At 38.8% G+C, this 24,769-nt stretch overlaps 1 protein-coding gene across 1 annotated transcript; it reads right to left on the bottom strand.

The window, feature by feature from the left end:
- Window positions 1-14,505: 14,505 nt before the first annotated feature.
- On the bottom strand, window positions 14,506-17,897 carry MGP (matrix Gla protein). The gene is made up of 4 exons (XM_077756390.1): window positions 17,752-17,897; window positions 16,313-16,345; window positions 15,400-15,475; window positions 14,506-14,885 (listed from the first exon to the last, which is right to left on the bottom strand). The coding sequence occupies exons 1-4, from the start codon at window positions 17,810-17,812 to the stop codon at window positions 14,744-14,746; spliced, it is 312 nt and encodes a 103-aa protein (XP_077612516.1). The 5' UTR covers window positions 17,813-17,897; the 3' UTR covers window positions 14,506-14,743.
- Window positions 17,898-24,769: the final 6,872 nt, after the last annotated feature.

Genomic DNA, 24,769 nt, shown 5'->3' with positions numbered 1-24,769 from the left:
GAGCCTCTTTACTTGTCAGTAGACAAGATGGCCACTTTATAATATGATTTGAGATGCACTCTGGGAGCCATGAGGCAAAACATCTTGTTCAGGAGCTTGTCTTGCTGCTGTTAAGGTTACCATTTGAGACTAGTTTGTGTGTATGTGTGTGTGTGTGTGTGTGTTTGTGTGTGTGTGTGTGTGTATGAACATAGTCGTCTCCAAATTCTATTTTTAAAACACAGACACCTCCTTAGAAAGACAAAGGCAAACTTGTTTGAGCCAGTAGTGGGGAGGGAGTAGATAGAAAAAGAGACCCTGGAAAGGAAAAGTGTGGATCCTTAAGATAATATTTTCCTTCTTTGTCATAGTTCTAGCTCAGATGACCTGGTCTCAGGTCTTTCTATGCTAAAGCACATGTTAGCACCTAACATGGACTCAAACCACTGGGATAGAGAGGAGTGAGGAAGGCTTGGCCTCGGAAATCCTCTAAATAGCACTTCATTTGGGAGACTTCATCTGACTCATTGTAAACTTTTAATGCACTTTCTTTGTCTTTTGTCCCCTCGGCCCAGTTACCTGGGTTTACATTGGATTATATGTTAGTAAATCATTATGCAGCACCTGATAACTCTGTTAGGCATTTTGAATGATACGGGAATGAAGCAAACAAGGGTCAAGTGACTGACCCCAGACAGCATATTAATGAACTTACTGACTCCCTAAATCTGGATTGGGACTGCCCATATTACATTAGCAGCCTACATTAATGAAGATGTAGTGGCAAGATGATACAATTAGCTTTGAAGTGAATTTTGATGCCAACCCTTCCTTTCTACTGCTGCCTTCCCTCACTCTTTTTGGCTCTTTCCTCCTGATGAATCTGTTGCTAATCTTCATTGGTAAAGATATTTTATTCAAAGGCATAAATGACTTTCTCATCAAATTTTCAGGTGAGTCATATCTCCAAAAAGAGCTACTAAAATAAATGACAAACTATCTTAACTATTGAATGCAACAGGATGACATTTAAGAAGCAATAAAATATACTTTGCATTTAGATTATCAAATGTACTCAGAAAGGCATGATAGGGGAAGATATGATTTGTTGACAATTTATGTCAGAACATCTGAAGGATTTAACGGCCCATGAGAAGCAACCATGGAAGAAATAAATGCAGGGGCACCTGGGTGGCTCAGTCGGTTAAGCATCCGGCTTCAGCTCAGATCATGATCTCGCGGTTTGTGGGTTCGAGCCCCACGTCGGGCTCTGTGCTGATAGCTAGCTCGGAGCCTGGAGCCTGTCTTTGGATTCTATGTCTTCCTCTCTTTCTGTCCCTCTCCTGCTCATACTCTCTCTCTCTCTCAAAAATAAATAAAGCATTAAAAAAAGAGAAATAAATGCAGGCTTGGACTCCTCTAAGATGCAACAGGTTTGGGTCACGACAAGTCACAATTAGTTGCACTCTGAAACCATCAGACAATATTTTGTACTTTGGGCCCTAAGGGACAGATACTGATAAACCAGAAAATATTCAGAAAAAGATGCATAGAGGGGGTGTGACATAAGCAAGATGGTGAAGTGGGAAGGCTTGGACTTGTCTTTTCCCTATAAACACCAATTCAGCAACAATTTACAAATACTCGTTGTGAGTAATTCAGAAACTAGTTGAAAGGCTCCTGTGCCCAGAGCAAACATAAGCCAGACTCACTGAAGTGGGTAGAAAAACTTGAGGCCCCTTCCCACTGGAGTCCCTGTCCCCAGCACAACTATATGATCTGGGAGAAACCCTTTAGCTCCCAACTTCTCCAAGGGGAAGGAAGGTGTTGGTTTGTACATCCCGCATCCCAACTTTTCTGAAGGGTCTACCCAGAAGACTGGCTTCTGTCTCACTAGTCTTGCAACATTGACAGGTTTGGCATAGCCTCACCACCTGGGGAAAATGGAGATGGCAGCTTGGGTTGGTAGATGCAATAGATCCTTCTCTCTGCTCAGCACAGAGTTAATTGGATGAAAAGTGCCAGCTCTCAGCTAGACCTTGGGGAAGGAAAAATTTGATCCATGCGTCTAGTGCCCCAACTTTTCTAGGGCTGACCAAAGAATTAACATCTGTCAGTCTTGCCAATCTTGGAGGTCTGATGGGTCTGGCACAGTCTAGCTGCTGGGGGAGAATAGGTTAAGTGTGTAGATGCCATAGATCCTCTCCCCAGCTTAGCACAGGATAAGCAGATGAAAACACCCCCAGGGGAGGAAAACACCCCATGGCTAGATCCATGCATCTAGCATCCCAGCCTCTCTGAGAATGTCCCCCAAAACTGGCATCTATTTTGCCAGTCTTGGGGCTTTGATTTTTCCAACACAGTCTTGCGAATGAGGAGGAATAGAGCTCAGCACAGAGCAAGAGGACAAAAACCACAGCTGCTTGCTTCCTTGAGGGGAAAAAGAGTTAATAGAGGCCCCCAGAATCTCTGACTGGCTGATAGATGAAGCTGTTATTCTGTATGAGGCAGTCCATGAAGACTGGGACAGGTGCTTGTTTTGTCCAATGTGCAGACACCAATAGAGAGTCAAGAAAAATGAAGAATCAGGCAAAGATCTTCTAAACAAATAAATACGATAAATCTTCAGAAACCAACCTTGATGAAATGGAGTTATATGATTTACCTGAGAGAAAATTTAGAATAACTGTCATAAAGATGTTCATTAAGGTCAAGAGAAAAATACATGAGCAAAGTAAGAATTTCAACAAAGGGGAAGAAAGTATGAGAAAGTACCATGAACAGAAATCATGAAGCTGAAGAATACAATTGAACTGAAATAGTCACTAGAGGGGTTCAATAATATACTAGATCAAGGAGAAGAAAGGATCAGCAAACTTGAAGACAGGGCATTGGCAATAATTCAGCCAAAGGAGCAAAAAAGAATGAAATTAGAGAACATCATCAAGAGAACCAAGAGTGCACATTATTGGAATCCCAAAAGAATAAGAGAAAAAGAAAGGACCAGAAAGTTTATTCAAGGAAATAATGGCTGAAAACTTTCCAAATTTGGGGAAGGAAATGTACATCCAGAGTCAAGAAGCCTGAAAAAAGCCTAAATAAGGTGAACTGCTCAAAATCTATAAATCTTCCCCAACTTGTGATGCTGTTATGCCTTAATAAATCCATCATAACTTGGAAATATATTAAATTGACAATGCATTTAACGCACTTAACCTGAACATCGTAGCTTAGCATGGACTACCTTAAATATGTTCAGAACGCTTACATTAGCTTATAGTTGGGCAAAACCATCTAATACAAAGCATAATTAGTGTTGAATATGTCCCTTTAACTTACGGAAATTTATTGTCGTTGAATATGTACTGAAAATGAAAAAAAGACTGGTTGTAAATATAACCTCCTGGTTGTATGGCTGACTGGGAATTGTGATTTTTCTACTCTTCCCAGCATCATGAGAGAGTGCCATACTATATACTGCTTGTCTGGGAAAAGATTAAAATTCAAAATTCAAAGTGCAGTTTCTACTGAATGCATATTGCCTTTGTACTATTGTAAAGTCAAAAAACTGTAAGTAAAACCATCATAAGTTGAGGACTGCCTGTACCCTGAGACACATTATAATCAAACTGTGAAAAAGCAAAGACAAGGAGGATTTGAAAAAAGCAAAAGAAAAGTAACTTGTCATATATAAACCCTGCCCCCCCATAAGGGGATTTTTTTCCGCAGAAACCTTGCAAGTCAGAAGGGAGTGGGAAGATATATTCAAAGTGCTAAAACGAAAAGCCTACCAACTAAGAATAATATATCTGGCATAATTACTCTCTGAAAATGAGGGAAAGAAAAAAGTTTTCTCAGGTCAAAAACAAAAATTCGCACAACACACACACACACACACACACACACACACAAGTGATGGAGTTCATCACCACTAGACTTGGTGTAATGTAATGCTAGAGAGTTTGTCAAGTTGAAATAAAAGGATGCTAAATACCAACATACTGGCATAAGAAAGTATCAAATTCATTGGTAAGAGTAAATATATTAAATAACACAGAATACTAATATTACTATAATTCTTGTTGGTAAATCACTTAATTCTAGTTTTAAGGAATCTACTTAAAATAAGTAAATAAAACCATGCTAAAAGATATACAATATGAACGATGCAAATCATGACAATGATAAAATGTATGAAAGGAGAGATGTTATAGTATAGGGTTTTGTAGGTGATTAAATTTAAGTTACCAGCTTAAAATAGACTGTTATGAAGATATTTTCTGCAAACTCCAAGGTAGCCATATATATACATACGTATGTATATATATGTGTATACACACACACACACACACGAAAAATAGAAAGGAATCAAAGCACACCAAGACAAAAAATATATATATATCACATAAATATTAACAAAATACAAAAGAAGACAGCAAGAAAGGAAAAGATAGACAAAAGAATGATAAAATTAACAGAAAATAGCTTAAAAATGACAATAGTAAATTCTTCTCTATCAATAATTACTTTAAATGTAAAGGGATTAAACACCCCATCTTAGTCTGTTTGGACTGCTATAACAAAATACCTGAGAAATAGGTATCTCATAAACAACAAAAATTTATTCCTCACAGTTCTGGAGGCTGGAAAGTCTAAGATCAAGTGTTAGCATGGTCACATTCTTGTGAAGTTCTTCTTTCTGAGTCATAGCCAACATTTTCTTGCTATGTCCTCACACAACAAGGGGCTAAAGAGCTCTTTGACACCTCTTTTAGAAGGCACTAATCCCATTCATGAAGGCTGCATACTTGTGATTTATGCACTTCTCAATATCCACTTACTAATATCATCTTCTTTGGGAATTAGGATTTTAACATATGAATCTGGGGTAGGGGATACTTTCAGATTATAATACTTCCAAATCAAAAGACATAGAATGACTGAGTGGATTAAAAAATCCCAACTATATCCTGACTGTAAGAAACTCACTATAGANGTGATTTATGCACTTCTCAATATCCACTTACTAATATCATCTTCTTTGGGAATTAGGATTTTAACATATGAATCTGGGGTAGGGGATACTTTCAGATTATAATACTTCCAAATCAAAAGACATAGAATGACTGGGTGGATTAAAAAATCCCAGCTATATCCTGACTGTAAGAAACTCACTATAGGTTTAAGGACATATTTAGGCTGATAGTGAAGGGAGAGTCATGCAAATAGTAACCAAGAGAGGAAGAGTGCCTATATTTATATAAGACAAAATGGACTTCAGGTCAAAAACCATCAAAAGATGTAATGAAAGTCATCACATAATGACAAAAGGGCCAATTCAACAGGGAAGATATAAATATATATGCAGTTATAAATATATATGCACCCAACATCACAGCACCTAAATTTATAAAGCAAACATTGACAGAACCAAAAGAAGAAATAGATAGCAATACAATTATAGTAGGAGACTTGAACACTCCACTTTAATAATGGATACAACACCCAGACCGAAGATTAATAAAAAACAAAAACAAAAACAAAAACAACAGAGGACTTGAATAGCACTATAGACCAATTGGACCTAATACACATATACAGGACATTCCACCCAATAGTGGCAGAATATACAGTCTTCTCAAGCATACATGGATCTTTCTTCAAGATAGATAACATAGTAGGTCATAAAACAAGTCTTAACAAATTTAATTTACTTCTTTTCTGGTTTGTATGCCTTGTATTTCTTTGTCTAGGCTAACTGCTTTGCTTAGGACTTCCAGTATTACATTGAATGAAAGTGGGAAATGTAAAATTGTCCTAGTTTGCAGACAACAAGATTTCATATGTAAGAAACCTTAAAAACTCCATTAAAAAGGCCTATTAGAACTAATAAACAATTTTGGTAAAGTTGCAGGATATCAATCAAAATAAAAATCTGTTGCATTTCTCTACACTAACAATAAACTATTTGAAAAGGAAATTAGGAAAATAATTCCATTTATAATAGCACCAGGAAGGATAATATACTTAGGACTAAACTTAACTGAGATTGAAAGACTTCTATACTAAAAACTGTGAAACGTTGATAACTGAAATTAAAGAAGACACAAATGGAAAGACATCTCATATTCATGGATTGGAAGTCTTACTAAAATGCCCATACCACTCAAAGGAATCTACAGCTTCAATGCTGTCTTTATAACAATCCCAATGGTATTTTGGATAGAAATAGAAAAAAACAATTCTAAACTTCACATGGAACCACAAATGACCACAAATAACCCTGAGAAAGAAGAACAAAACTGGAAGCATCAAACTTCCTGATCAAAATATACTACAAAGTTACAGTAACCCAAATAGCATGGTACTGGCAGAAAGACAGATATATAGACCAATGGAACAGAATAGAGAGCCCTGAAATAAATAAATGAATATACAGTCAACTGATTTTCAACAAGGGTGTCAAGAATACGCAATGGGGAAAGAATAGTCTCTTCGACAAATGGTGTTTGGGAGACTAGATATCCACATTCAAAAGAATAAAATGAGACACTTACATTACACAATACACAAAATTAACTCAAAATGGGTTGATGACTTAACCCAAGGGAAATTTGGTTTACTCCATTTTTTTTCTTCTAACTCTTAATTCCATTTATGTTTTCAAAGAGATGGGTGCTATTGTTTGTCCTTGTGCTTCTACTAAATTTTATAGTTTCAGCCATCTTTTCCTGTATGGTGTGTCTGTGTGTAGTAATGCATTTATCAGTTTAGTAAAATATTTATCTGCTATTTCTCAGGTCTATGATTTTTTGGTACACTCTCATGTTTGAGGTCTAATTCACTCCAACAGGTAAGTCACAGCACTTATAACTTTTTTGAGTAGTTTTATAATACAAAATCATTATTCCTTAGTAACCTTTTCAAGACTCCTTGTAAGGGGAAAATTCTCTCTTGGAATGTTTAAAAACTGTATCTAAATGTATGCAGATTTTTTTCTATTTTATAGGTTTTTTCTATTTTATAGGTTTGTGGTCAAAAGAAAAGGTCATTATCCTTAGATGAAATGGGTAGAGACAAATTTTGTATATTGCTTTCTCCAAAGTAAAGGAGTCAAGGTGTTTCTAGGTAACCACCATAAAAATCTCCTGTATTAACTGAAAAAAAGAGCACATTTCTTGAACAGTATTTTTCAAAGCTTAACCTCATGTTTTAACAACCCTAGATGACTTATGTTCCTGGCTTTCTTGTTTGTTGGTCAGCCTTCAATGTCTGAATTCAGAGAAATGAGAGATGGAAAAACCCCCAATAGGTCACCCAGTTCATTTCTCTAAAGAAATCAATAGATAAGTCTCATAATGTAGTCCCTACCATTAACTTACTTAAGGGTAATTTGGAGGTGGTTTACACTTTTAAATCAGAAAAAATTGGGGCCAATTTCAGTCTCAGGATGAATTTAGAGTCCACCAAAAGATTTCCATATTCTACCTCTGGTGTGTGTGTGTACATTATTCATAAACATAACAATTAATCCAAAGATTTCTGGGTTTTTAAAACTGAGCTGGCAGGGGAAGGGAAGATAGGAAAGAAGCAATCATAAGACTAAAAGATCCAGTGTCAGGGGAAAGGCTTAGGTTTTTATGCCCTCGCATTGACTAGTTTTAAGATGTGGGCTCTTTCATAACTTGGAGCACGTTGCTGTCTTCAGCTAAGGGTAGTTTTGGGGAGAAGGCCTCAGCCCACTGAAAGCCATCAGCTGCTGGCATATGAGGAAATCAGTTCCTTAGTGTTGGGGAGGGGAAAGCACCACAAAAATCAGAGTCCACACGTTCACTATTATATCCACATAAACACTGTTTATGTTCCAGAAACAGCTTCTCCAGGATTCTGGTTGGCCTCTTTTCCAGGAAAAAATTATAATCTAATCACATTTTCTTGGATGCTGGCTGTTTTACATAAATGTATTTCCCAACTTTCGTATAACAATGATCTCTTCTCTCTTGGCTCTACTTCTCCTTTGGTATATTCTCATGTTTGAAATCTAATTCACTCCTAGAGCAAGTTAGAATACTTTTTAAAAGTTAGCAGGACAAACCACAGCCCCTGCTGCTATAGCTCATTGTAACGCTAATTACTACTAATACTCATTATTTCCCTCTTCAACTACCCATTTTAGATCAAGTTACTCTTAGTCAACACATCTGGTGGTCTAAGTGTCTAATTTACTAAGTGAAATAGGTCTCCATTCCCGAGAGTTATGAGCTGGTCACCATGACCTTCTCAGATCATGGCTGATATTTCTGCCCAGTGACTATCACAATTGGGCAGAGAAGCATCAAGAGGTATTCCAATGGGTTACCTAGGTATAAAGTGCATTTTTCCCTTCTTAGATTCAGAAGTCCTACCTTCTCCTGGTAAAAATGTTCAATTATTTCCTTTAGAAAAGATGCCTTTGTTATTTGCTAATTGTCCTCTTAACATGAAGAGACTGATGTGACTGGCAGCATCTAGAGCTTAAATGGGACTTGTGCAAATGTCCTGTGGTAAAATTGTTCTTTCTGTGTGAATCAGGATTTTCAACCCACAGATATTAGAATTGTAAGGAGGGAAAGTATAAATTCTTCATGTGGGTTACAAAATATGATAAACAGAGCCACTCCTGCTTCCTTATCTTAGTTCCCAGACCCATGTAGTCTTCCCACTGGGGACATACTGCAGTATTACACTTGATAGTTTAGGATGTATAACACATCATGGATAAAGATGCTCCTTCTTGGAGAGAAAATGGAATGGATTAATATGTTCTTTTCTGAATTAACATCAATTGCCAGGGATTCTTACTCATGGAGGGGGCATGGCAGAAGATATATCTAGCAATCATCAGAGACGTAGCGATGTCTGGGCTCCAGAAGAGGGCCATCTAAGATGAAATAGAACCCTAGTTCATGAATAAAAAAAACAAAGCCAACCTAGACTGTTTCAGGGTTCCAAATCCAAATAAGTTCAGAATAAAAATTTTCTCTCATTAGAATTATGTATTATGGCAAAGAACTGAGCCAGACCATTAGAATTGAGGAAATGAAGGAAAGGTTACTAATGATGGGTAATCAAGGTACTCAAGAACTCAGAGGTAGGACAACACGTTTCTTACATATTTTCTTTATTGGAAAGGTAGAGATAGGGGTTTAAGTAGTGCTTAAATACACTACTATTACTACTGCTACTTAAGTATATAACTTTAACTCCATTCTAATACGGATACTTTTATGACTGCATAAAAATACAGCCGCATGAATTCTAAACCCACTTGAGCATAAAAGCTAAGATAATAAATCTTTCTTAAACAAAAATGAATTGCTCTGGTCTACTGTTCTCAAACTACACGTTTCATCGGCATAGGTAGATATGGCATGGGGGCAAACCAAGGAAGAGTGGAGTACAAGCTGGCCAGTGCTCTCAGTAGCTTTTGGCTGTAAGTTCTGCTGGCTGCTTTCAAAGTATTAGTGGGAATCCCCAGAGAGGAATTGTCTTGCTATTTCTTAATATCCAGAGTGTATATATAGTACATTATGACAATAGTAATAGTCAAATAGAAAATAACAGTAGACATAGCTAACACTTATTAAGCACTTACTCTATGCCAGACAGTGTTTTGTGTACTTAACATATTTTTCAGTTGTTTAATATTTACAACAACTTTAAGGTGGGTACTAGAATAATCTTATTTTGCAGAACTCAGGGAAATTGAGGCCCACTGAGATTAATTGACTTGCCCACAGATTTCACAGTTCTAAGTGGTGAAGCTGGGAGTTCCAAAGTCTTTACTCTTGAAATCTATACTAAAATGTAAGATTGCTTTATAGGGTGGGAGAAGAGCATTCTGCCTATGTCTAAGCGCTCTTTGGTTCCCAGGTTGTACTACCCTATGAAAGGCCTCACCAAAATCATGAAAGGGAAAGAAAATAAGGCGTGTGCCCTCTCACTTCATGTGTCTTAGCTCTGAAAAAACAAGCATATCAAAAAAGAATTAATAAGGTGGATAGATAAAATGTTGACTGACTTGAAACTACATTAAAGCTTCATCAGATGGGTAAGTGTGACTGTATACAACGAAAGTTTGGTACAAATATATGGATCATTTGTACATAACCCTTTCTAAAAACTGGCTTATGGGATTAAATTTTATGAGGTCAGTACAAGTGAATTTCTCAAGAGAATAAAATTACCTGCCCCTGGAATAGTCATTCAGTCTCTAAACTCTCAAATTACTCAACATAAAATCAGGGGGTTGAATTAGGTTATTGGTGAACTCCTTGTCATCTCAGAAACCAAGATCTAGTGTTCTGTAATTGATAAGAGGTCTGGAGATTGAAAACCCTGGTCCCACTATTTACCATCTGAATGACTGCTACAGATTTGGTCCCTGGGAAACAAACTCTAAGACTCAGAGATTTGTGTGCAGGTGGTTTATAAGGGAGTACTTTTGGGTACAGCATGAGAGGAGTGAGAAACATAGGCCTCAGTAGAGTGAACATTTGAGCTGTTGTACGATTCCAGTAAGTGGCTCAGTCAATTCTATGAGGAAACTCCAAGGCTGAGATGACCATTTAGAGTAGTCCTGTCTCATAATGGACTTTTAGGAAATATGGAGTCTCAAATGGAGTTTACCCTCCCTTTATAAATAACTAAATAAAACAGACAGTACATATGAAACAATGATTTTCAAGACACTGGGCATCAGTTAATGAAGGATGATGGCGATCCCTAAGAGATGAGAAACAAAGTGAGTCCTGTCATTACCTCAGCTTGTTGCCCTAGAAGAATTTCCAGGCTATGATTTAGGGAGGGGGAATCAAAGTGAAACATGGCGGACATGTTGAGTTGAGATGTGTTGAGAACCTTGGGAGAATGTGGTGGTTATAGTTTACATGGCAAAATACTGGAAAGGAGAGAGTTTCAGAGAGAGGGATCTCTGGGTATCTTGAGAGCACCTCTCATATATGTAGCAGGGAACTGGTTAGCACATAAATATAAGAAAATAATCATCCAAGAGGAATGGATCCAAGAGGAATGGAACCATCCAAGAGGGAACAGTGGCTGGCACTAACTAAGGGCTGGGTTTATTGCCTATTCTTATCACCCAGTCATGGGACATGGGGTGTAGTACTCAGAAGATCTTTTCTCAGTTGGGGGGGAAGTAATTGGCCTAGACTAAATACTGAGTTGGTTTCATTTTAAAAGCAAGATTTAAAACAATGAAGCTTTTTTCCAGGTGATTTAACTGATTCCCAGAACAAAGTTCAAGAATACTTATAAGAATAAAGGAATATCCAGCACACAAAAAAATGAAATTTGCAATGTCTAGTATCAAACGAAAATTACCAGGAAATCAAAGAAGTGGAAATTATGATCCGTAACAAGTAGAATAATCAGTCAATCAAAACCAGTGTGGAAGTTGACACAGACATTGAAATTAGTAAATAAGGACATTAAAATAGTTATCCAGGAGTATGTGGGTGACTTGGTTGAATGTCTGACTCTTGATTTCGGCTCAAGTTATGATCCCAGGGCTTTGGGATTAAACCCTCCATCGGGCTTTATACTGAGCATGGAGCCTACTTGGGTGACTCTCTCTCTGTCTCTCTCTCTCTCTCTCTCTCTCTCTGTCTCTCTCTCTCTCTCTCCCCTCTCCCCTGCTCACACTTTCTCTCTCTCTCTTAAAAAAATTATCCTAATTGTATCTAAGACATTTAAAAAGTTGAGATATGGAAAATACAAGAACACTCAAGTCAAACTTCCCTGGATGAAAACTGTAATGTCTAAAATGAAAAATGCACTGGATAGGATTAACAGTAAATTAGATATTACTGAATATAACTTAGTAAACTCTAGACACATTAAAAGAAACTGTCAAAATGAAATAAACAGAGGGGGAAAAAACCAGTGTATAAAAATGAAAGTAATATCAGGGAGCCCTGGACAATTTCAAGCGCATGTCATTGCAGTATCTAGTGAAGGAAGGAAAATATTTGAAGAGACAATGACTGATATTTAATTAATATAATTTAATGTAATCCAAGAAGCTCAATAAACCTGAAGAACAAGAAAAATAGGGAAAACCACACCAAGGTACATCATAATCAATTTGGTCAAAACCAATGATAGAAGGACCTTCGAGGCTGGAAGGCATAAAAGACGCAGTACCTAGAGCAGAATACAGATAAGAGTGTCAACAGATGGGGCGCCTGGGTGGCTTAGTGGGTTAAGCGTCTGACTTTTGCTTAGGTCATGATCTCGCAGTTCGTGGGTTCGAGCCCCGCGTCGGGCTCTGTGCTGACTGCCAGCTCAGAGCCTGGAGCCTATTTCCGAGTCTGTATCTCCCTCTCTCTCTGACCCTCCCCTGCTCACGCTGTCTCTCTCTCTCTCTCTCTCTCCTAGAAATTAATAAAAATATTAAAAAAAAAAAAGGGTGTCAACAGATTTATAGCAGAAACAATGCAAACTATATGACAGTGGGACATCTTAAAAGAATTTAAAAAACTGGCAATGTAGAATTTGATATGCAGTGAAAACATATTTCAAATGTGAAGACAAAATTTCAAAACTTAAAGGATCCAGAACACCTTCACTACAAGTAATGTTAAAGAAAGTCCATCAGAGAGAAGGAAAATGAGACCAGATGGAAATCTAGATGTATACAAAGAATGAGGAGCAGTGGCACTGAAAACTACATGGGTAAATGTGTAAGATATTTTTCGTATTCTCTAAGCTTTTAAAAAAAGTAATTGACTCTTTAAAGCAAAAATAACAAAATTATCCTATAGGATCTGCAATGTATGTGAAAGCAAAAAAATAACTGGACCCTTCAGACTGTTTACCTATAACAAGATTATTGTGATAGGTTTAAGTATATCATATTGCCATTTGTTTTCAATTTGTCCCTTTTAGTTTTTAGTTCACCATTTCCCCCATTTTTTGCTTTCTTTGGACTCCTTGACACTGATGAAATGAGGATGAGTCCTATAATTGCCCCAACTTTTTGGAGAGATTTTTGGACATACAACAGAAAATAGAATCCAGAAAAGCCTTACGGCCTTCCTAAATTGAGGAGACAGAGGTCTGGAGAGAATGGCACTCAAATCCTTAGCTGGGAACCATCAGCTGATGATATATCTGGTGACAAGAGGAATATCTCAGCTTGAGTAATGCACCACTGCATTTACTACAATGTCTTCAGAAAGTTACCTTTCTGAGTCTCAATTTTACCATCTAATAAATACTACCCATCTTCTGGGTTGTTGTAAGACCCAATGAGTTATCACATGCAAGATAGCTTAGAAAATTATAATACACTCATCATTATATTTACATGGTGATGGTTTGAATTACATAACACACATTATTATGATGAATATAACCATTTTAAAATTGGGCCTTCCCTCCCAGGGAACTGTTTCATTCAGTTTTCACTGAAAACCCTTTGTGAACAGAACTTAGTACCAAGTCTGTAGAGAGAAAAGAAATGAGAGTTTCTTACCATAATGTTAGCCAAGAAAATATACTTAAAAAGAAACTTTGATCAAAATATGAAGTGAATAATCTTATTGTACTTGACTCTTTGCATATATTCTTGAAGGGCTAGACACTGGCTTGAGTCGTGTGATAGGAAGTGGGTGGATGTAATCATTACTGATTTCAGAAAGTGCTTGAGTTTTGTGCTGGATTTTGAAGGATTAGAAAGATCATCCACTAAGGATATGAAGGCAATGGGCCTGCCAAAGGAAATGGATGTGAAAGGTCAGCATGAACAAGTTTTCATGGCAGAGAAGAAAGAGCAAGGTCTGAAAAGGGATGGAGAAGTCCTGGGCTCCGTCTGTAACTACCAAGCAGGAGACTCTGGAGTCTAGTTTCCTCATTGGCAAACCAAGCATGTAGCATAATGTCTGGCTCCAAAATTCCATGACTGAATTATCTAAAAACCTCTGGTGATTGTGAAAGCAAACATTTTCTTGGCCTGAGTAAGAGGCAAAACTGTGACATCTTAAGAAATGATAACACTCAGGAAATTATGATGAGGGTGATGAGCCAGGACAGAACCTGGAATCCACACAGGCGAGATTCAGGATCATTTAAAGTTTGGGAGCAGAGGCGCCCTTGCTGGCTCAGTCCGACGAGCATGTGACTCTTGATCTTAGGGTTGGGAGTCTGAGCCCCACACTGGGTATAGAGATTACCTAAATAAATAAAACTTAAAAAAAAAGTTTGGGAGCAGGAAAGTCATATGACTAATTATCCATAATTTTTGAAAACCGTGGAAATTAAGGGAAGCGATCATTCACCAGTCCCAAGGTAGAGTCTAGACAAATTATGGTTGGGTGACTTCTGACTTCTAAAGTTTCATTCTTTCTATGCAGTTATGTTTCTAATCAACACTAGAACAGGATTAACAGATTCTCATATTCTGGATTAGGTGGGCCATATTTTAAATATCTCAGCATTTTCCCAGAAGAAATCAGCCTCACAAAATGAAAGTTTCCAACCAACAGTTTATTTTGTAATAATTACACATCTTAAGTCCTTCTTGACCTTCACTACATGGCACTTTCATTGCTTATCAATCTGGGGCCAGGAGGGAGGGCTGCAGCCAGACAAGAACATTTAAGACATAAGCAGTTTGTATGTGTTTATATAGTTCAATGATGCTATTGCAAAGGAATACAAAACCAGGCACCAGGCTCTGGAAAGAAAGAGACTTTTTGCGATCTCATTTGCTCCCTCGGCGCTGCCGGAAATAGCGATTGTAGGCAGCATTGTATCCATAAAGCATGGCATAGCGTTCGCAAAGCTTGAAGTCATCACAGGCTTCCCGATTGATCTCATAGACGGGCTTGGTGCTTTCTCTGATCCTAGAAAGTGGGGGGAAAAAAAGAGGCCTCCAATGAGAAACATAGAGTAGAAACATGAAAGAAAGAAAGAAAGAAAGAAAGAAAGAAAGAAAGAAAGAAAGAAAGAAAGAAAGAAAGAAAGAAAAGGGGGAAAAAGAATAAAAAAATATAGNAAGAAAGAAAGAAAGAAAGAAAGAAAGAAAGAAAGAAAGAAAGAAAGAAAGAAAAAGAAAAGGGGGAAAAAGAATAAAAATATAGGAAAGTCATCCCATTCATTCCCCAATATTAATGAATGAGTGAAAATAGAAATTTTCTTTCCGTCCTTTTCCTTCTCTCTCCCTCTGCTTTCTGGGTCTTTCATAAACTGGTCTTCTTGAAATTTGGTTGTTTTCTGTATACTATTTTTTAAATTCTTTGATTTGGGGACACAATGAGAAATAATATATATGATTTAAAAAAACATTTCTCATTCCATTCCGATCCGTGATGCTATGTTGGGAAAAATTACCTCCCTCTGTCAAGTTTTGTTACCCACCTCTCATGGGCTTTAGCTCTCCATCTCTGTTGCGGGGATATAAAAGTATTCGCATTTCTCCTGTTAGTGAAGGGATCTTAAAAGAAAAAAAATAAATAATTGCAGTTTTAGGAAAACAGTAGTTGAAAATATTTCCATAAATATTCCCTGACACAAATATATTTGAAAACTCGTTAATTTGTGCATTGCATGTAACTACAGATCTACAAAAGCCAAAGGGAAAGATAAAGCTGATTTCATAAACTGCCTGATCAAAAGAAAGCAGAATATGTATTTTAGAGACTTGTTACATAGGCCACCGTAATTTCTGTTTGTTTATTTCGCCTTTGGGCCATTGGTTTGCCTTTTTCATTTTTGGTTCTTATTCGGTGTGTTTTTTCATTCCTGTGAGGAGAAATTCTCTGTCCTGAGGACTTGTAAAGCGTGAGTTTAGCTTATTGGAAATGGACTGTGTCAATGTTATGAAAACAATGAATAAATTGAAAATGAGAATGATAATGTTATTTCTTCCCATACTATCTTTGCAAGTCCAGATATTCAATAACATTCTACGTAATGCTGATGACTGTGATTTCCCAGCTGCCTAGGCCTCTAATTCCGTACTTTGCCATTTGTTGTTGCTCCTTGTTTTCCATCTGTGTGGTTGATGTGGTGCCAACTTAAAATTTCCCAAAGAGATTTTATGGCTCCAATTCTGTTGGATGCACTTTCAAGGTCATATTACACCATTCCAAGCTTAAAAAATTGCTCATCTGGCGATTTTTATGGTCACTAGATTTTTAAACGTAGTTTTCCAATGAGACCCTCTTTTCTTCCCTGTATTAGCTCCGCGTGTTATCATTTTGTCTATTTAAGAATAGGAAGAGATACTTTACTGCATGAGATTTAAATAAGGAAGTCAAAAATCACTTACAAATTTCATAGGATTCCATGCTTTCATGCGATTCTGGAATAAAAAAAATCATTTGATTGTTACTTATCTCACATGGCAATGACCTACATTTAGGGACGGAAGGAGAGAAAAGAGTCAAAAAGATGTGAAGAACATATTTAGCAGTGTGGTTATTACAAATTTCGGGCACTTTGGATTTACGAGTTGTTTCTCTAGCTCTGTCCTTGGTGGAGATATCTCTACACGTCAGACTCGCGGATGTCGAAGGAGCTAGTGGCCACGGCTTTGGCTAAAATTTCTCAAGGGCTGTGAGGTCCTGGTGAAATAAGAGAATTTAGGTGCTGCACACAAATCTCCAGAGAGGCGTCTTCTCTGATTAATTTGGGACCTGGCTGAGAGCAGGGTTGAGAAAGGACAGAAGGTTCCAGAAAATAGCCAAAGTCCTCCAGGCAGTCTGGGGCGATGGTCAGTAGGACTTTACGAAGACAGGTTTTTAAGAGGTTCCTAAAGCCTCTTAAGGACCTGTGTTAACTTGGCAGGCACAAAAACCACTGGCTCCAGCGGACAACTCACTGGGCGTGACGCCAGTTCAGAGAAAGAACTGAGACGACGCCAAAGCAAAAGTTCTCTTCTTTCTACTGCTTTCTGTGCACTGCAGGTAAATTTGGCAATAAGAGGTTTATATTCGTAAGCAAGTGATTTTATGTAAAAAATTAAAAAGGAGGTGAAGAAACCAAATCCTCTGATATAAAAACCATGTGAATATTGCAAGAGTAAGAAGCAAAATGCAGATGGTTATTTGTATGATTTCGGTTTAGGAACATCTAAGATATCCAGATAATTGAAGCTTAAGACTGATCAAAATAATCTTGCTTTGGATTTTCTTTCATAAAGTCTGATCAAACACAGATATGAAAACAACAGAAAGAAACCAGGTGAAATTTATCTTCGGACAATCGAAATGTTGCTGTCTATTTTTCTCTGAGACTCTTTAAATGCAAAACTTCACTTTGAAATCAATTCACTGAAAAAATGTAATACGTTCAGGATACTATCTTGTCCTGGCAGAAAGCTATACTTAACACTTCATATGAGAACTGATTTTTCTTACAGGTGAGTGATTTAACTCATACCTTTAATCAACTGTTAGCAAAGTATAAATAAACATCCCTAAAAATGAGAACTCAGGGGCTGGGAGTTTGATACCTTCTTGCTGAGACAGTGAAGTTTCTAGGAGATAGGAGGTGCCTGTCAAGTTGCAAACGAAAGACTGGCTATTTGGTATGGAAAAAAGACTTGATGGAACCAATCAGTGTGTACAGGGCTTGGGAAATGTTAAGTTAATACTTCTATATCGGAGAAAGGGGGAAGAAGGGGAGGAGGGGGAGGAGAAATGGAAGCAAACTGAAATCAGAGGCAGAAAAGAAAAACTGGAAAAATGGCGAAGAAAGGCTTCTCACCATAGCACAGAGCTGCCACGGCCAAAGCAGCGAGAATGGAGAGAAGAAGCAGGCTCTTCATGGTCTCTCTGTGGTCCTGGGGGTTGGTCTCACTGGCTTGCGTAGCAGCAGAGGGGAGAGAGGCTTCTGCAGGCTGTCAGGGAAAGGCTGTTGAATTTTTATAAGAACCAGAGCAGCTGAGAGGGGAGGGGCCAGTGGGAAGGGGCCAGAGAAGGTGGAGACTGGTTGGGCCTAAACTAGCACTGGGAGTTTTCCCAAATATTCATTCCTTCCAGACATTATCTACTTTGGGTGGGCAGTTTCCCCTCACTCCTGGACCTGACCGTGCCGTAGCAGGATGCTGCCCTGGGACAGAAGTTGTGGCCGCCCTATATTTGGGGCCAGATGTGGGCAAGGTTCCCCAGAGAAGGGAGTTGCCACAAACACGTGTTTGCCTTTCTCATTCCTTCTCTGATCTCTCCTGGCCCCGAGTGCAGTCTGGTCCCAAGACAGAGCTGCAGTGTTCTGCTTGCTCTCCTGATGGTTGGACGAGAGGCTCTGAGGGCAAAGGGCTTCACTCCATAAACTGGTTCTAATATAGACTTATTTTCCCAGTGAGGTTGAGCTGTCAATTCTGGATCGCTCGGCATGTGCCTGGTGATACACAACTTTTGCATTTTTCCAAGCTCCCAGAGGGCAGAGATGCCTAGTGATGCCATGAGTTCTGTTTCCTCAACTGGCTCCATTGTAACTTGCCCGTCTCAGTCCAAACCTGTGCTCTAAGGCTCTCAGGCTGGATATCAATGATCTAAAGTGCAGCAAGGATAAAGGGGTACTCTCTTATTTTATTTTTTAAAAATATTTTTAAAAAATGTTTCATTTATTTCTGAAAGAGAGAGAGAGTCAGCTTGAGCAGGGGAGGTTCAGAGAGAGAAGGAGATACAGAATCTGAAGCAGGCTCCTGGCTCTGTGTTAGCTCTTAGCACAGAGCCCGAAGTGGGGCTGGAACCCACGAACTGCGAGATCATGACCTGAGCCAAAGTCGGACACTTAACCGACTGAGCCACCCAGGAGCCCCTTGTCTCTTATTTTCGGAAGGCAGTGTCCTGATAATGAACGAATCCAATATGCTCTTAGTGGGTGATAGGTGAAAGGCAGGTTACCGTGCTGGGTGCTCTGGAGAATCTAGAGACAAACAAGACACGTCCCCAAGGAGGGAAGTAATAGTTACTACTATATTCTCTTTGCTCTTTAGCTGGCATGTATTCTCAAACATAGATTCTCAGAAGCACACACTTCCACTATACCCTCAGTAGCAGAAGTGCTCTTTCTTTTCTTATAGGAGACAGATTGTAACTTGGTGCCTCTGGTCATCTTGTAGGCAGAGCTTTTTTTCTTCTTCTTCTTGGATAATTGGAAAACTCTTCTATCAAGATGTGTCTTTGCTGCCTGGTACCCAAGAGTCTTCCTGGCAGACAGATAGGCTTGAGTCAGAGCTGCAGATTGTTCATGAGCTAAAGCTGCAGGACCTCAGACTTGGGCTGGAAAAGCATAAGGGTTGGGATGAGAGTGGGTGGTAGAGTTTTCAATAACAATTTCTTTCAAGGGGCAGTGATGAACCGTTAAGTGGAGGCTCGCTCTTTTTGTCTTATTAGAATGGATTTCCCTCCCAACCTCCACCCTCTGGAGGGCTTTTAGGATTCCCTGTTAAAGGAAATAGTTCAGAACGCTTATAATCTGAAGGACTCATGAGCTGGGAGGGACCAATAATATTCAGGGTTTCCCTCCAGATTTATTCATATTAAGACATATATTCTTTGTGATAAAGTCTTAAAGAAGACTCCAAAAAGAAGATCATGTGTGCTAATCCTTGATAAAGTCAAGCCATCATGATTTCTGGTCACAAGATTGGTGATTATTTCCCTCTTTAAATCACAAACTTGCAGGGAGCCTGGGTGGCTTAGTTGGTTAAGCATCTGGTTCTCAGTTTTGGCTCGGGTCATGATCTCATGGCTCGTGAGTTTAAGTCCCACATTGGGCTCTGTGCTGACTGTGGAAAGCCTGTTTGGGATTCTTCTCTCTCTCCCTCCCTTGTTCATGTGCTCTCTCTGTCTCTCTCAAATAAATATGTAAACTTAAAAAAAAGTTTAAATCACAAACTTGTACTCAGAGTTGGCTTCAGTGCTCTTTTTCCAAGATAAATCATCCAAATCATTATATTTGCAAAAGCCAGTTTACTACATGGCATTTACTTCATTTACTACACTGCTTGTTTGGGGAAAACAAACTAGCCATGGCCTATTCATGTAGCATTTTGTATGTACTCAGCTCAGTTACTAACCCCCAATTTACATGACATGAAGCAAGTTTGGTTCCAACACTGCTTCTCTAAAATGAGTGGGACATTCCACCTCCCCTCCACCCTATCTCCAGATTTAAAGAGAATTTTCTCTTTTCCAGCTATAAACATGTGTTTTGTAATGTTCATAACTTGGTCTTTTCTGGCCAGATTCTACATGTCTCCCCTCTCCCAAGTTTAAATGGCAACTGTACTCTGTCAGCCTTCTGACATCACAATTGTTTATTTTTGTACTCTCTGAATCCAAATGTGAAAATCTTACACTTCTCTTTCCAACTTAGGCTTCACCTCTTTTTCACAAGTTGTTTTCATCACTGCTTCCACTGGATTTCCTAAACTTTTAACCATTTTTCCTTATCTTCTTGTTCTTTGCAAGGCTAACACTCTCTGTTGGAAACTCTCTCACCAGTCACTCATCTTCCCTTTCCAATGCTTTCCATTTATTTATGGGTTCTCCTATGATAAATACCATTTTCATATAAATTGTAAAATTTAATAGCAAGTGCGAGAGTTCAGAGCCCTTCTTTTTCTCTTCTCTCATTCCGTTCCCCATCTCAAAGATAATTTTGTATGTGCCAACTCCACTTAGGCCTTTTTATGAAGAAGATCGGACTAACTCAATGGGGGCTCTGTATTGGAAATGGTCAAGATTGATTCATTGGAAAGAAGAGGGAAAAAAAATGGAGGTAGAAAAAAGTGGAAGGAGAGAAATGAGAGGAGCCTTACAGATTTGGTTTGTTGGATGGGAGAGGTTTAGGTAGAGATTGAGTTGTAGAGAGAAAAGCTTTGAGGTGGCTGTAAGAAGTGGGACATGAAAAGTGAGACGTGGAAAAAGACAAGCAAGAGCTGCTTTGGTTATTGATAGGGTTGTTTGAGATTGTAAAAGATTGAGAATTACCTTATAATATTAAAATTGTGGGTTTTAAAACTGTTTATTTTTAGAGAAAGAGAACATGAGTGCAAGTGGGGGGAGGGGCAGAGACAGGGAGAGAAACAATCCCAAGCAGTCTCCATGCCGAGAGTCCTGATTTGGGGCTCGATCTCATGAGAACCGTGAGATCTTGACTTGAGCCAAGATCAAGAGCTGAAATCCTAACTGACTGAGCCACCCAAGCATCCCTTAAAATTGTTTTCAACTAATGTTGGTTGCTAGTTTGTGTTTTCCTTTTTCTTTTTTTAAATGTTTATTTATTTTTGAGACAGAGAGAGACACAGCATGAACGGGGGGGAGTAGAGAGAGAGGGAGACACAGAATCCAAAACAGGCTCCTGTGGTCAGCACAGAGCCTGACGCGGGGCTTGAACTTATCAACTGTGAGATCATGACCTGAGCAGGAGTCGGGCGCTCAACTGATTGAGCCACCCAAGTGCCCCAGTTCGTATTTTCTTAATTGAAATATCTCATAAAAACTAGACTATATAAAGCTCCAGCTTGTATTTGGATTTTAGATAATTATGAAAGACGTTTTTCTGTTAGTGCGGAGCCTGCTTGGGGATTCTCTCTCTCTGCTCCTTCCCCTCCCCACCCTGTTCAAAATGAATAAAATAAACTAAAAATGTCTTTAAAAGTTGCCAACTATTTTTAAAATTAACAACTAATATTCTTGTTATTATGATTACTAAATTTCTATTAAATCATTTGCTATTGTTTAAAGCTATTGTTCTATCTTCCTTCAAACCATTTCTTACAACTTATAACAGTGTTCTCAAGTTCTTGTGTACTAGGATTTGATGAGCAAAGCTGTTATTGTCTCCCTTCACTTCAGGTCTTGACAGATGTTGACCACATACCTACTCTGCTTTCACCTCCGTCATAGAGACATCAGCTCATCCCTCTTACATCCCAGCTCTCCAGTCCTACCTGCAAGTCTCCTATTCCTGCGAGTCACCAAATCTTCTTCAACTACTACAGATGATTTGGGTCCATTGCTTGCTGTTATCAATTTCCTGAATATAGGAAGGAGCACTTGACGTTGGCGAGTTGGAATAATGAAAGTTGAATACAAGAATGCACCAGAATGTGGGATGCCCGTAGAAGAGATCTAAGTGGGCTCCTTCCCCTCCGGCCAAGGCCATGGTACTGAGGGAGAAACTCACCAGACTTTACCTGCACACTTCATTCAGAAGCAGCAACCAGAGTCTGATGAGTAAATGGCCAACCTTTCCTACCCTCATGTCCGGCCAAGACAGGAGACATAGAAGCTGCTCTCTATTTTGCTCTGAGTTGAAGGAGCAGGTGGTAAATTGAGCCTCGATTTCCAGTTTTGCTTGAGGTCAAAGTAACTGTAGAAATTGACTTCGCCGAAATTGCAGAACCTGTATTCTTCTACCAAATCAGAGTAAGTGTTAGATGACAGTCAGCAAACATGAGTGTTCATAGACTTGGTGATTTCTAAAGTAAGCTGATTTCTAAAGTAAGCTGAAAGGTTTTGGGAAGCAACGTATTTTTTTTTTTAATTAAAAAAAATTTTTTTTTAATGTTTATTTATCCTTGAGAGAGTGAGAGAGACAGAGAATGAGCAGGGAAGGAGCAGAGCGAGAGAGGGACACAGAATCTGAAGCAGGCTCCAGGCTCTGAGCTGGCAGCACAGAGCCCGACGCGGGGCTTGAACCCACGAACTGTGAGATCATGACCTGAGCCGGAGCGGGACGCTTAACCGAGTGAGCCACACAGGGGCCCTAGGAAGCAACGTATTTGACTTGCAGCTTCTTTAGACAGACAATTTAGTGTGCGGAATCCTGAACAGAGACATGGGGGATTTGGGTTCCAATACCAATTCATCCCTTTCTCTGATTTTGTGAGCCATTTAACTATCCAGGCATAAATGGCAATATGCGAATCTTTAATTCTTATTATCATATTTCAAAAGACATTGAAGAAATCAGCATTTTATATACGTGTATCTTTTTATTTTATCTTTATTTCTGAGACTTTAGACTCAACCATCCATCCTTGTACATGCACAGAATTCTTTAAGCAGGTGTCAGAACCTGGGGGAATATTGCATGGTTGTATCAGTGATTAAAGTCATATTCTTTGAAATCAAAGTCTTGTGTTTCTGAGAAATCAAATAATCCTCTGCCATGAAGTTACTGTATGACATTGTATGACATTGTATAAAATATATAACGTCTTTGAGCCCTAATTTTCCTATAAATAACATGTGGCTGATTATATTCCGTTTATAAGATTATTATGAGAAGTAAATAACATAATGAATAAAAACTAATGATCATACCTATGTGGTTCATGATAATATTACTTGGATAGTCATATAATTATTACTTCACATCTGCTATCTTATTGAAAAATCGAAGTTTTAATGGAAAAGAAAGGGGTAGAGGAGATGATGTATGTGGGAAGACACATGACATCTGTTCCCAGCCAGAAGCCCAGTTTATTTAATATCAAGGCTTCTCTGCCTTTCCCCAGACATTTCCGTACATGATTCCCTAGATGCCCCTCCCGCGTCTGAGTTTGACAAGCTTTTATTTTCACTTAGTTCAGCTAAGACAAATTAAGAAGAGACTGAGGGGTTCAGTGGTTAGGAAGCTATGGCAGTTTAGGAATCTGAGATGCAGAGTCCATTCGAGGAGCTTCCCTTAAAGGAACAGAACGAAGAGATGAGCACTGTCCTGTGAAGCTGGCTAGGTTTCTGTCTCTCATTTCATTGCCCTTTGTTGTCCTAGAAAGTGATTTCTGTTTGTATTTTCAGGGCTGGTACTGCCTGACTCTTCTCCCCTTTGCCTTTTCCCTTTACTGGCAAGACCAAGCATTTTAGTGGTGCCAGTAAAATAATACTATGAACTCATAAAACCAACTTTATGTAAATAAAGCTGAATCTCATGGAACAGAAAAAAAAAGTCTGACTGGAGCCAGGAAAATTCCTCAAAGAGACAAAATACTTTGTAGTCTGAAAAAGAGAGGGCAGATAAGCAAGGATGGACAGAGGAAGTAGAATTGGTGGGAAATACATTAACTTTATTACTATGCCATTATTTTAGTCACAGACATACTAAAGAAAAGGGTAACTCTTTTGTTATGTCCTCCAGCAAATACTTTTCTGAAAAGCTTCTGGCAGATCTGACATTCTTCCCTCTCCTCCATTCTCTCCCTGAATTCAGAATTCTCTGAGCTTGCCATCAGCGCTTTCTGCAATGTTCTGCAAATTAAGATGATCCCAAGTGCTCATCAAAGCTTAGTCCAATGAGAAACCGTATCACACAGGCTTCTCTAGGGCCAGTTGGCCACCCAAACACATTTTTAAAGAAAAGGAACCACTACTTAAATTTGTGATCCAAGGTCACCCTTGATTCATGAGGTAAGGTCCATCTCTGTATTCTTCTCCATCATATGTCCAGTTTAGAGTTGGCACACAGAAGATGCTCAGCACATTTGTTAAGTGGATGGATGGATGGATGGATGGATGGATGGATGGGTGAAAGAGTGACTAAACCATGAGACTACTTCTGTCTTTGGAGGGCAGGCTCAAGCTTTTCTTATCCTCCTGAAGGCAGGTGGAATAGGGGACCTTGTGGCTTCTGTTGCCCAGGGTTATACCACGCTCCCGATCTCACATGTGGAGATTCCTGTACAGTCTGAAAGCACTGCCAGTCATATCATGGTCTTTCTAATTCCTTTGTTGTCCCTCCTGGGAAAATCTGCAAATAGTCCCTCCAC

The sequence above is a fragment of the Crocuta crocuta genome, unplaced genomic scaffold (assembly GCF_008692635.1).
Source record: "Crocuta crocuta isolate KB4526 unplaced genomic scaffold, BGI_CrCroc_1.0 scaffold262, whole genome shotgun sequence".
Taxonomy (NCBI): domain Eukaryota; kingdom Metazoa; phylum Chordata; class Mammalia; order Carnivora; family Hyaenidae; genus Crocuta; species Crocuta crocuta.
This window is presented reverse-complemented; position numbering and strand designations above follow the sequence as displayed.

Bases quoted from the DNA above. Each gene is read 5' to 3' on its own strand.
- MGP (XM_077756390.1), bottom strand. From the start codon at position 17,812: ATGAAGAGCCTGCTTCTTCTCTCCATTCTCGCTGCTTTGGCCGTGGCA. The intron at 16,346-17,751 runs GTGAGAAGCCTT...TTTTTATTCCAG, and splicing joins CGTGGCAGCTCTGTGCTATG to AATCGCATGAAAGCATGGAA. The intron at 14,886-15,399 runs GTGGGTAACAAA...CCCACTTTCTAG, and splicing joins AGAGCTAAAGCCCATGAGAG to GATCAGAGAAAGCACCAAGC.